The sequence below is a fragment of the Amblyraja radiata genome, chromosome 12 (genome assembly GCF_010909765.2).
Source record: "Amblyraja radiata isolate CabotCenter1 chromosome 12, sAmbRad1.1.pri, whole genome shotgun sequence".
Taxonomy (NCBI): Eukaryota; Metazoa; Chordata; class Chondrichthyes; order Rajiformes; family Rajidae; genus Amblyraja; species Amblyraja radiata.
Window position 1 is genome coordinate 55,614,803 of NC_045967.1, and position 14,076 is coordinate 55,628,878.

The 14,076-nt window shown below is 45.3% G+C and overlaps 1 protein-coding gene across 1 annotated transcript in view; it reads right to left on the reverse strand.

Annotated features, from left to right (window-relative positions):
• The window catches only part of LOC116979236 (ribosomal protein S6 kinase alpha-6), an 83,246-nt gene that overhangs the window by 27,488 nt on the left and 41,682 nt on the right, over positions 1 to 14,076 (reverse strand). The window contains exons 3-8 of the mRNA XM_033030820.1: positions 9,747 to 9,863; positions 6,343 to 6,424; positions 5,058 to 5,138; positions 4,210 to 4,289; positions 2,774 to 2,880; positions 2,410 to 2,447 (exon numbers count right to left, since the gene is read on the reverse strand). Of these exons, the coding sequence (XP_032886711.1) occupies positions 2,410 to 2,447; positions 2,774 to 2,880; positions 4,210 to 4,289; positions 5,058 to 5,138; positions 6,343 to 6,424; positions 9,747 to 9,863 (505 nt within the window). The remainder of the gene's footprint in view (positions 1 to 2,409; positions 2,448 to 2,773; positions 2,881 to 4,209; positions 4,290 to 5,057; positions 5,139 to 6,342; positions 6,425 to 9,746; positions 9,864 to 14,076) is intronic.

The window sequence follows — 14,076 nt, forward strand, 5'->3', positions numbered from 1 at the left end:
ACTTCTTGAGTTGAAGGAAAGAGCCTCATTGATTTCACAAGCATATACATCCATTTTCAGACTTCTATTTTTACTAGCTTTCGGTATATGGTATCATTGTAGCCCAGAAAGCGGGACGGGTGAGTTGGCAAGTCTGAGAAAGTTCCTAGTTCCTGCTGTTTAACTAGCAATCCAACCAACCAATTTGCAATGCTTAATGTTTAAGCAAGCTAACCTTTTCAAGAACCCACAACAGCCCTAATGATTTAACGTTGATGGTAGTTATACCTCCAGTGTCTATCGGGAGAGCGAGGAAGCCTTGCAGTTCTGAGGAGCAGCAAAATTACTGATATAACAGTAAGCCCCTGTCCCACTTAGGAAACCTGAACGGAAACCTCTGGAGACTTTGCGCCCCACCCAAGGTTTCCGTGCGGTTCCCGGAGGTTGCAGGTAGTGGAAGCAGGTAGGGAGACTGACAAAAACCTCCGGGAACCGCACGGAAACCTTGGGTGGGGCGCAAAGTCTCCAGAGGTTTCCTAAGTGGGACAGGGGCATAAGTGGGACAGGGCAAGCAGTATTGGGGCTGGGTCAATGGATGTCACAGCCACTGGGATGGAGCTGGTCACTCGTGGTGTGCAGGATCTCTCCTTCAGAGGAACTCTGTCGAGACCCAAGAAGAAATGATGGACTCCAAACAGAAATGTTCAGCAGCTCACTTGTCTTCAACAGCTCTGCCACAACATGCACCCACGATCAGAACTGTTCCCGTCCTAACAAGTGTTTTCCAATAGAAAGAACGCGTTCACGTATCCGCGCTGAATGTATTCAATGTGGACACTGGCCAATTCAAAGGCTGACCACGCTTATTACAGTTGGAGCCAACATCAATTCTGGCAAAGAGCTCACAGAGACCTCATGATACATATTATTGGCAATTACTTGCCTGGTTATTGTTTCATCAAGCAGATGTTTGAGCACTGTTGCCTCCAAGGCTCGTTAACCATCACGTTTTTTGTCAGCTTATTCTGAGAAATTGATTGCTTTGAGCAATTGCAGGCAGCTGTGGAGGTTTGCCCATTACCACAGGTGCATTGGGTGCAACTGATAAGCTGCATTGGACTTTTATTGCAATAATGTCATATGTTCAAAGTTATCCTAGCAAAGCCAGAAAGTGTCGGGTAGCATAAACAAAATGCAAGTGGACCAAAAATAAATGGCATGCACAATTTAAAAGATTAACCTAGAACAAGCAACTTGCAAAATATCGTTTTCTGCTTCCTTAAGCCATAACACAATGATTTGACACAGTTTTGACCATCTAATATACTAATACCGTGATCTTTTCCAAAAATTAATTTTAACTCGGTTCTTCAGTTTTAAAAATCAATATGATCAGGGAGGGAGGGATTCACTATAAAAAATTGTTGCAACTCTATTCTTTCCTGCTGCTAATTTATGCACTGGAAATTAAAAAAATCTTCCTTGCCATCTAAATGGATTGAAAATGAGAGTTTATCCAATATTTCTTGAGCAGGAGGAAAGCAATTAAAAAAAAAAGGCGATTTTTTAATAATGTATTTTTTTTTTTTTTAATCAGATGTTTGGCCTGTTGCCGTCATTTGTTGACAAGTTTGTTAACAGTGTTTCTCCCATTATTTATAGAAAATGGGGCCTGGATTCAAACGACCTTACCTGAGGAGCACCTTCAGTAACAGACTGGTTCCACCAAGGTGCAGAACAGATCGCCACAGGAGGTCCTTCCCTGTGGCTATCAAACTGTACAACTCCTCCCCCTTCTGTCGTGGGTTAGACTCCCCCCCCCCCCAATCTTTGCACATCCCCCAATCCTTTCCACTCGTCACTTTAATTTCATGTTTCATGTATCTTGTGTTTTTATGACTGTTGGCAGATTAATTTCCCTCCTGGGATAAAGAAAGTTCTATTGTGTCGTAACAAATAGAATGCAAATACCTCTAACAATAGGACTAAGCAAAAAAACACGGGCGGTTCTTCAACAACATATTTAAAACAACTGGTCACCTTTCAGCTTGTTCATTTAGAGAAACAATTATCTATGTAAATGAAGGTGGACAAAAATACTGGAGAAACTCAGCGGGTCAGGCAGTATCTATTGAGCGAAGGAATAGGCAACGTTTCGGGTCAATCTACGTTGAACGTCAAACAATCTTTGGTATGTCGAACAACCTTTGTTCGAGGCGTACCAGGGCCCTATCCCCAAACTCTACCTCCGCTACATCCGAGTCTGAAGAAGGGTCTCGACCTGAAACGTCGCCTATTTCCTTCGCTCCATAGATGCTGCCTCACCCGCTGAGTTTCTCCAGCATTTTTGTCTACCTTTGATTTTCCAGCATCTGCAGTTCCTTCTTAAACATCTATATAACTGATGCATCGGGTGATGAATGTACCTACCAGTTAACTTGATATGTCCTCCTTCATCAAGTAAAATGCTGAAAGTAAAATTCACAATCTCCAATACATGTACACACATTTGAATAAATACCTAAAACAAATCAGTCTACTCATAATTGTATTTGTAAATAGTTATGAGCTATTGCTCTTAAGGAATATGCAGCAATCTACATTAATATTACTTCAATAAATACAATTAAAATTGCAAACCATAAAATGTTACTATGTAATGGTATGTAATGGTACTATGTAATGGTATTTAATCATGTAATTATTAAATATGCAGCTTTACTGTTTAACTGTGCACAAAGAACATTTATGAAAATGATATTTGCAATATAATTTAAAAAATAATTGGATTTACTTTTCAGGCTTTAGATCTCGGTACACTATTCCCAAGCTGTGTAGGTGATCCAAAGCAAGTGCCAATTCTGCCAGGTAGAATTTGACATCTTCCTCAGTAAACATGACCTAAATGAGAATCTGTATTGTTTTTATCAGTTTCTACCACATTACAACATTAAACTGCGCTTCAATTAACACAAGAGCAATAGTTTCAACTAAGAATGGATTTGTTTCCCCCCCCCCCCCCCCACACACACACACTATATATTTCTGCAAATTCATAATGTGATTGGCGATAGCAACAGCACAAATATTTGCAGCCTCCACAACTAAGGGAGGATGGAAATGAAAGTAGAAATAGGACTTTTACAAGGATGTTTAATTTAGTTTTGTGATACAGCGTAGAAACAGTCCTTCGGTCCACGTCGACCAGCGATCCCCGCACACTAACACTATCCTACACCCACTAGGGACAATTTGTTACATTTACCAAGCCAATTAACATACAAAGCTGCACGTCTTTGGAGTGTGGGAGGAAACCGAAGATCTCGGAAAAAACCCACGCAGATTACGGGGAGGACGTGCAAACTCCGTACAGGCAGCACCAGTAGTCAGGATCGAACCCGGGATTCCAGCGCTGCATTCGCTGTAATGCAGCAACACTACCGTCGCCCCACCGTGACCGTCCCGTTGCTGGGACTTGAGGGACTGAGCTGTAGGGAGAGGTTGAGCAGGCGAGGACCTTATTCCTTGGAGTACAGGAGGATGAAAGGGTGACCGTATAGGTATGTACGATCATGAGGGGAATAGACAGGGTGAATGCATAGAGCCTTTTACCTAGAGTAGTGGAATCAAGAACCAGAGGACAGGCGTTTACGGTGAGAGTGAAAGATTTAATAGGAACCCGAGGGGCAGGTTTTTCACACGGAGGACGGTGGGTACATGGAATGTACTGCCAGGGGAAGGAGTTGAGGAAGGTACGATAACAAACATTTGGAGAGGTAGATGGATCTGAAAGGTTTCGAGGGAAATTGTAATAAAATGGAGCTGCAGGTGCTGGTTTATACCAAAGATAGACACAAAATGCTGGAGTAACTCAGCAGTGTCACCCGTTTTGAGGTGAAACTTTCTTTAGATTCAAGAAGTCTGTAGAAGGATCTCTACCCAAAACATCACCTATCCATGTTCTCCAGAGATGCTGCCCAACCCACTGAGTTACTTCAGTATTTTGTGTCTATGCAAGGTTTGGAGGGATATGGACCAAACGCGAGCAGGTGGGATTAGAGTAGAGTGCATATCTACTCTAGTCTACTCTACTAAATTGGCATGGGCAACTTGGGCCAAAGGGCCTGCTTCCATGCTGTAGGACTCTTAAGACAAACGAAAACATTATATTTTTCACTGGCACAAAAAGAAAAAAAACATTCTTAGCAGGAAAGAATTCTGAAATCTCACCTCTTTGGACAAACGTGTAAATACATCTCCTCCTCTGAGGAAATCTAAAATCAGATAAAGTTTCCCTTCAGTCTGAAAGGCTGAAATAAAAATGAGTAATTTGAGTGAGATTAAAAAGCCAGGTTTATTTTAGAGATACAGCACGGGAGCCTCTTGTTCACTGTGTGGAAAATACTTTTGCATGGCCCACACACCATATTTTGCTACAGTTTTCAAAGAAAGAGTCCAAAATCGGGTCCATATGCTGGAACTACTGTATGCCCCCGATCCAGCTGAGGTACATGGATAGGGCACGTTTGGAGGAAGATGGACCAAACAGATAGGTGGCACTAGTGTAGCTGGGACATGTTGGCTTATACAATTCTTTCAACTGAAAACATTGATTAACGGGTTCTCTGGATACTTTCACGAGAGAGCTAGATAGGGCTCTTAAAAATAGCGGAGCCAGGGGATATGGGGAGAAGGCAGGAATGGGGGGGGTACTGATTGTGGATGATCAGCCATGATCGCATTGAATGGTGGTGCTGGCTCAAAGGGCCGAATGGCCTACTCCTTCACCCATCGTGTATTGTCTATTATTGTGTAGGAAGAAACTGCAGATGCTGATTTTCACCAAAGATAGACATAATATGCTGGAGTAACTTAGCGATCAGGCAGTATCTCTGGATAGAAGGAATGGGTGATTTTTCGGGTCGAGACCCTTCAGACCGGGTCTGAAACGCAAATTATTACTGATGGCAGCAAAATCTCAGCCAGGTTGGTGTTATGTCCAAAATACAACAAACACCAAAGTAAAATTATTTAACTGAAAGCAAGATATAAAGGTAGAACATTAATTTGATACTTGCCATAGTGTAATTTAACTATAAATGGATGATTTACTTCCACGAGAATATCCCGTTCCATTTTAGTTCTGACACGGTCCCGAACTGAAAATGAATAATATAAATTTGATTGTCAATGACGGCACGTATTCATTAAGTAGCAAAAACACTTGACAAATAGTGAACATTTGACTTTTTTGAACTGCAGTGCCTTCAGTGCCTGGTGTAAAGGGCTCTGCAATATGCCAAAGTCCCAACTCTATGTTGAACTAAAATTGTCAGAGATGCGTTAGGAAAAAATAGCCAAGTTGTGTTGATTAATTCTTATTATCTTCTCCGTGGATTGTCACCTTGTCGTGGTGGGGAAGTTTGTGTGGTCCTGAGATCCTGAGAGCGATGTCGTCTGGAGCTATGCTCCTGGTAGGGCCACCCATGGCTGTAAGGTCGAGGGGGAGGTCTCTGACAAAGAGCAATCCAACCAAGACCTCAATGGTGGAATAGGCAGAGGACATGGCTGACCTTAGTGGAGCGTCACAACGGCTGGGAAGGCGGATGAAGGCTGCAGCAGAAAAGGGTCTCCGGTCGTCTTGGACTCCATGCAACTGGATCCTGACCCAGATCTGTCAAGGACCGTGGGGTGGCTGTCTGTGCACCAGTCTCCCCACGTTAAACAAAGTCACGCACAGGCGTCCTCCATGAGAGGACAGTCTTACTCGTTTCGAGTGACCGCCGATGATGATGAATTCTTATTATTGAATGACTGGTGCCTCACCACCTTGGTTCTACACTTCAAGCTGCCTCAGAAATTCAACAACTTGTCCCACCCCAGTCATTCCTTCTTCTCCCGCTCCCATCGGGGAAAAGGTACAGAAAACTGAAAACGCGCACCTCCAGACTCAGAAACAGCTTCTTCCCTTATTGTTGGACTTCTGCACAGTCTATCCATAAGCTCGGGTACTGTTTGATTCACCTCTATCCCATTGCAGACACTGGACTTTGTCTGCAGAACTGTTGTGCTCAAATACTGACTACTGCATGTCATCATTTTATGATAAGTAGCTAAACCTAGTGAGGGAGAAAAAGCATCTGGAAATGTTAAACTATTCGCAGCAAGGAATATGTCTGAAATTGGTGTTTTTCACAGAAATAAATTATGCTGCAATAGATAAAAATGTTAATATATTTATAATTATAAATTAAATATCAACTTGAACATTGCAAACATGGTGATCTGCTGCTCTTTGCAATCTTAATCCATCTACAAAATAGGCAAGCAATTAACTGAGAAAAGGAAAGAATGGCGACTTGCCTTTCAGAGTGGCTTTCTTCAGCACTTTCATTGCGTACAGTTGTTCAGCATCAGGACCAATCATCTTTCTAACCAAAAAGACCTCATTATAAAGAAATAGTACAGACAATATGTTAGAATTCAGCTGAAATTAAATATTCAAAACACAGCAGGCAAAATGACCAGAAGTGGGTGGATTAGTTAAAATAGGAATTACTGTAATCACTAACACAATGCACGAGTTAGTCACCAAATTCTTCACCTGTTTTTAGTTTAGAGATAAAGGACGGAAACGGGCCCTTCGGCCCACCGAGTCCGCGCCGACCAGTGATCACCGCACCGCACCGACCAGTGATCACCGCACCGCACCGACCAGTGATCACTGCACCGCACCGACCAGTGATCACCGCACCACACCGACCGGTGATCACTCCACCGCACCGACCAGTGATCACTGCACCGCACCGACCAGTGATCACCGCACCGCACCGACCGGTGATCACCGCACCACACCGACCAGTGATCACTGCACCGCACCGACCAGTGATCACTGCACCGCACCGACCAGTGATCACCGCACCGCACCGACCAGTGATCACCGCACCGCACCGACCAGTGATCACCGCACCGCACTGACCAGTGATCACTGCACCGCACCGACCAGTGATCACCGCACCGCACCGACCAGTGATCACCGCACCGCACCGACCAGTGATCACCGCACCGCACCGACCAGTGATCACCGCACCGACCAGTGATCACCGCACCGCACCGACCAGTGATCACCGCACCGACCAGTGATCACCGCACCGACCAGTGATCACTGCACCGCACCGACCAGTGATCACCGCACCGCACCGACCAGTGATCACCGCACCGCACCGACCAGTGATCACTGCACCGCACCGACCAGTGATCACCGCACCGCACCGACCAGTGATCACTGCACCAGTGATCACCGCACTGACCAGTGATCACTGCACCACACCGACCAGTGATCACCACACCGCACCGACCAGTGATCACTGCACCGCACCGACCAGTGATCACCGCACCGACCAGTGATCACCGCACCGCACCGACCAGTGATCACCGCACCGACCCGTGATCACCGCACCGCACCGACCAGTGATCACCGCACCGACCAGTGATCACCACACCGACCAGTGATCACTGCACCGCACCGACCAGTGATCACCGCACCGCACCGACCAGTGATCACCGCACCGCACCGACCAGTGATCACCGCACCACACCGACCAGTGATCACCGCACCGCACCGACCAGTGATCACCGCACCGCACCGACCAGTGATCACCGCACCGCACCGACCAGTGATCACCACACCGCACCGACCAGTGATCACTGCACCGCACCGACCAGTGATCACCGCACCGCACCGACCAGTGATCACTGCACCGCACCGACCAGTGATCACCGCACCGCACCGACCAGTGATCACTGCACCGCACCGACCAGTGATCACCGCACCGCACCGACCAGTGATCACCACACCGCACCGACCAGTGATCACTGCACCGCACCGACCAGTGATCACCGCACCGACCAGTGATCACTGCACCGACCAGTGATCACCGCACCGCACCGACCAGTGATCACTGCACCGACCAGTGATCACTGCACCGCACCGACCAGTGATCACCGCACCGCACCGACCAGTGATCACTGCACCGCACCGACCAGTGATCACCGCACCGCACCGACCAGTGATCACCGCACCGCACCGACCAGTGATCACCGCACCGCACCGACCAGTGATCACTGCACCGCACCGACCAGTGATCACTGCACCGCACCGACCAGTGATCACTGCACCGCACCGACCAGTGATCACCGCACCGCACCGACCAGTGATCACCGCACCGAACCGACCAGTGATAACACCATCCAACACTAGGGACAATTTTTACATTTATTCAATTCAATTCAATTCAATTCAACTTTATTGTCATTGCACAGATACAAGTATGGGTACAACGAAATGCAGTTTAGCGTCAGTCCGTAGTAATAGTGCAATATAGAAATAAAAAATACAGAATAAGCAAACAATGTGGACGGAGAGACTGGAGAAATCTATCGGCGGGACTCCGAGTTCAGCAATGTGATAGTGTTGTTGTAGAAGCTGTAGAAGCTTAAGTAGGCCAATTAACCTACCTGCACGTCTTTGGAGTGTGGGAGGAAATTAGAAGTTCTCGGAGCAAACCCACATAGGTCACGGAGAGAACATGCAAACTCCGTACAGATAGCACCCATGGTCAGGATCGAACCCGGGACTGTCACTGTTACCTCTGTAAGACGGCAACTCTACCACTATGCCACCGTGCCGCCCAATGCTTAACTTTCTTAAAGCCTTTTAACCCTTCATTTCCCTTGAATTTTATCTACATATTTCTAGCACACACAGTCTTAAAAGTTTCTACTGAACCACCAGCATGAATAATTTTCTTGTATGCTTCTAGTTTGCAACAGTAGGGGAGTGGATAGGTTTTGCTTTCTAAGCTTATGAGATGGTACCACATAATACAGCCCCTGACAAAGGTCAATACAGGTGGAGTTTGGGAACAAATTGCACAATAGATTGCAAATAGAGTAACTCAGCCGGTCAGACAGCATCTCTGGAGAAAAGGGAATAGATGGCGTTTCAGGTCGAGACTCCCTCTTCGGAAGAGTCTCACCCCGAAACAACACCTATTATTTTTCTCCAGAGATGCTGTCTAACCCGCTGAGTTACTTCAGCTTTTTGGGTCCATCTACAGTTCCTTCTGACACAATGGATCGCAATCTGGCGACAAGTTCTTGCTACACATTAGGTATATAACAATAAGTATACAATGAATCATCACTTATCCTAAATAAACCAAGTCAAGTCAAGTCAAGTCACTTACACATAAAGTGCAGTGAAATGAATTTGCCAGCAACGGTACTTTAAAAAAAAAGAACACACAATACACCATAAAAGATTTAACACAAACATCCACCACAACATTCATCACTGTGGTGGAAGGCACAAAGTTTGGTCAGACCAAACCAGACCATGGCAATGCCAAAGACAAAGTACATAGGACAACCACAGTAGTGTAAAGCCCGCCGGGTTCGCCATGCAGAAGTAGGTTATGCAGGATGGTTGAAGAAGCCGATGATTGATGGAGAATTGATCCTCAAACTGGAAGTAGCAACAACACAGTACCGATGCAACAACACTATTAAGGAGCACATTAAAATAGGCTTATACATTTAAAACATTTTAGTATTTCTTTAAGCTTCCTCTCATTTGTTCCACAATCGTAAAGAGTAAACGTTAATAGAAATGACTAAAATGGGCAAGTAATTTAAATTTTTATTTAACAAATGGAGTGGACTTTCTGTTATCGATCCAATGCTCCTAAATCAACACCAACACTAACCTTTCCAAAAGATCCCTGACCAAGGACCTTCAACAATTCAAACTGTGTGGGATCAGCTCTCTCACATCCTTCCTTCACATGGTGTGTGATTGCAATCTCCTTGAATCTTCCTTCCTCCTGAAGAAACAAAGTTTGGAACAACATTGAACATAGGAAGAGGCAGGAACTATATTTGCACAAAATATCTTGCAAAATCAAGAGGTGGAATATGTTATTTTGTTCATGTAAAGAACGCGTTGAAAGGCCAGTACATTTTATTCAGGAACAAAACAAGTTTAGTTTAGATATTCAGCCTGGAAATGGGCCCTTACAATACAATTGTAAGCCCACCGAGTCCAGAACCACCCACAGGCCCTATGCTAGCCCACTCTCTCCTCCACTCCATACACACCAGGAACAATCTACAGAGACCAATCAACCTACAAACCTGCATATCTTTGGGATGTGGGTAGAAACCAGAGCACCCAGAGGATACCAACGTTATCACAGGAGAACGTGCAAACTCCGTACAGACAGCACCCGAGGTCGCCATCAATTCCAGGTGTCTGGCGCTGTGAGACAGCAACTCTACCCGTTGCGCCATAGTCCTGATAAACACCTCAGCTGGCAAGAAACATATTTTCACAAAAAAATCCTAACCCTAATGCAAACTCAAGAGATGGAATGCTATTTGTTAGTATAAGTTTCCGTGGATTGTCTCCTTGTCGCGGTGGAGAAGCTTGTGTGCTCCTGAGAGCGATGCCGTCTGGAGCTATGCTCCTGGTGGGGCCACCCATGGCGGTAAGGTCGAGGGGGAGGTCTCTGACAAAGAGCAATCCAACCAAGACCTCAACGGTGGAACAGGCGGAGGACGATGGCTGACCTTAGTGGAGCGTCACAACGGCTGGGAAGGCGGATGAAGGCTGCAGCAGAAAAGGGTCTCCGGTCGTCTTGGACTCCATGCCACTGGATCCTGACCCAGATTTGTCAAGGACCGTGGGGTGGCTGTCTGTGCACCAGTCTCCCCACGTTAAACAAAGTCACGCACAGGCGTCCTCCATGAGAGGACAGTCTTACTCGTTTCGAGTGACCACCGATGATGAATATTTAAAGGCATGAACATTTCAGCAAGTTCATAAGAATGAATCAAAAAATTGCTGCTCTTGATCGGTCTCCATCAGCACCTAATTCCAATGTCCCCAGTCACTAATTATGAAACTAATTGTTCAAGACCTATACGGTAGTTGTTCCCCTCCATAACACATATACCGTTTTGGATACAGTTAGTGGGGCGGATGAGAACAACAGCAGCCATGTACGTGGCACTACAACTGGATCTGATGCATAGCAGGGAAAAGAGCTACTGAGATAAGAGACTCAATAGTTAGAGGGGAAGACGGGAGCTAGAATGGCTGCAAATGAGATACGAGGATAGTGCGTTGCCTCCCAGGATGTCTGTCAGTGAATGCAGGAAATTCTCCAAATGGGAGGGTGAGCAGCCAGATGTCATTGTACACATTGGTATTAATGACACCGATAGAAAAAGACAGTGTGAATATAGAGAGTTGGACTGGACATTAAAACGCAGGGCCACAAGGGGAGTAATCGACCCATGATTTCAGGCTTCACATGTTAATCGAATGCTGGAATCTTGAACAAAAAAAAACAATCTGCTGGAGGACCTCACCGGGTCAGGCAGCATCTGTGGTGGGAGAAGACTACTTTTTTCTTTGTGACTTCTTCAGACCGACGAAGAAGAGACCCAACTTGAAGTGTTGTCTATCCATTCCCTCCACAGATGCTGCTGCTCGAGTTCCTCCAGCAGTTTTGTTTTTTGCTCAGAATGTAAAGACTGTTATCTTTGACACCGAGGTCCCTCTGTGAAGAAGAGTACATTGTGCATAGACAATCAGAAGTAACTGCGTGAAAAGCCAGGGACTGGCAGTAAGAAATAGAGTGTCATGCACAATTTGTTCTTGTGTTCCTATGGCTCACTTTTGGCAACGCAATTCAATTTTAACCAAAACAATGCTAATGTACCCCATTGAAATTGATCAACTTGACATTGTGAAAGACAGCAAGACCAATGACACTCTAACGATTAATGACATGATTAATGACATGATGGGAATATATTTTTCTTATCATTTGGATCAATACCCTAGCATTAACTAACCAGATTTAGTTGACATCCACCGCAAGACTTCTACAATATTAGAGATGCATTTATTTGGATGAGGGCCAATCTGTTCCTTTAAGTGGCAGATTTCATGAAGAGAAATAGGACTTATCAATCCTCTGTATCCTGCCCAACATTTATCCTTCAATTCTTTGAGATGTTGTGAAAGGAATACAGAGGCCACTGTTTAACTATAAATCTTTTTTTGCTACAATCAACTAATTTCAAATACATTTCCTGGAGCAGACTGAAGGGCACCACAGTGGTAGAGCTGCTGCCTCACAGCGCCAGAGACCCGGGTTCCATCCTGACCATGGGTGCTGTCAGTACGGTGTTTGTATGTTCTCCCCGTGACCATGTGGGTTTTCTCCGGGTGCTCTGGTTTCCTCCCACACTCCAAAGACATACAGGTTTGTCGGTTAATTAAAACTGTAAATTGTCCCTAGTGTGTAGGGCAGTGCTAGTGTACGAGGTGACGGTCTGATTATATATTAACCAATTTAAAACATTTTGGTGACTTAACTGATGTACCGTTATTTGTAGACACAAGGAATTCCAGATGCTGGTTTACAAACAAAAACACAAAGTGCTGGAGTAACTCAGCGGGTCAGGCAGAATCTCTGGAGGACATGGAGAGGTACAAAAATGCTGGATTAACTCAGCGGATCAGGCAGCATCTCTGGAGGATATGGATGGGTGATGAGTTACTCCAGCACTTTGTTATTTGTACTTTTGCCTTTTGTTAGAATAAACTCTACGGTGGGCCCCGGTGCTTTTCCAAGCAAAGTATCAGTTACTCAGAATGTGAATGCAGAACCTAACAGAAACAAATGTGCATGCCAGATCCACAAAGAAAATGTGGTCTCGACCAGAAATATCGCCAATTCCTTTTCTCCATAGATGCTGCCTCACCCGCTGAGTTACTGCAGCATTTTGTGTCTACCTGTGGTTATATAATGGTATACACTATGCACTATGCCGACTACTAAATAAATCAGATGGAACAAATAGAGACGTCCAGAAATGGATTCATGACTCAAGGCTGGAAATAAAAGCACAAATGCCCACATTACAGCCCACTGCAAGATTGAATCATACATGCACAGTTAATAACAGACTATTTCTGTCACAAGGAAACAATACTTTCAGGATATTTTTCTCATGGATATAATGGAAGCAACCAGAATTTGAAATGTCTTTTTTCTCAATGACCCCAGGGGTGACTAACGCTACCAAGATAGAATCTCAAATAAATAAAAAACATTCAGCGCAATTGATCTGTGTTGGTGCTTGTGCTCCGTTCAAGCTTTCAGCCACCTCACTTAATATAAGCCTATGATGCAACCATTCCAACACCACCGACATCTAGGGACCTAATTAGGTTGATTGTTGTCACGTGTACCAAGGTACAGCGAAAAGCTTTGCTTTGCATGCTATCCAAAACAGATCCGATAATGCTATACATCAAGCCAAACCCATGACAATAGGTAGAGCATTGGGGAAGATGCAGAATATTGTTCCCAGCAATGTAGTACATCAGCAGCCGTTCTGAGTTTGGCAGAGATTCACGTGCACCTCCTCCAACCTCTGCTATATTTGGTGCTCCTGAACTGGCCTCCTCTAGAATAGGAGAGGTCAGGCACAGATGATGCAACCACTTTGCCCAACACCTGCGCTCTGTCCGCCTTGGCCATCTTCAGCTTGCAAACCATTTTAATACGCCATCCCATTCCCACGCTGATCTATTAGTCCATGGCTCATCCACTGCCAGGGTGAGGCCACACACAAACCAGAGTAGCAACACCTCGTATTCTATCCGGCTGGTTTACAACCATTTGGCATGAATATTGAATTCTCCAATTTTCAGTAACCTGCTTTAACTAACTAAGGGGGACCTGGCAGGGGGTGGACGTAGAAGGGATGTGTATTTGTTGTTACTTTGTGGCCATGTCCTCTCATACACACCCTTTTTCTGACCCCACCACCCAGGCTCATCACCCATTTTCCCCTTTCCCACATACTCTTCCCCCCCACACACTCCTCCCATTAGATATCCTATCCCCTCTATTTCCATCAGCCCTCCCTATATGGTTCCACTCTTGTTGTAGATTCCACAATCTGCAGCCCTTTGTGGTCTCCACTTATCACCTGACCTGTTGCTTCTAAACTCCA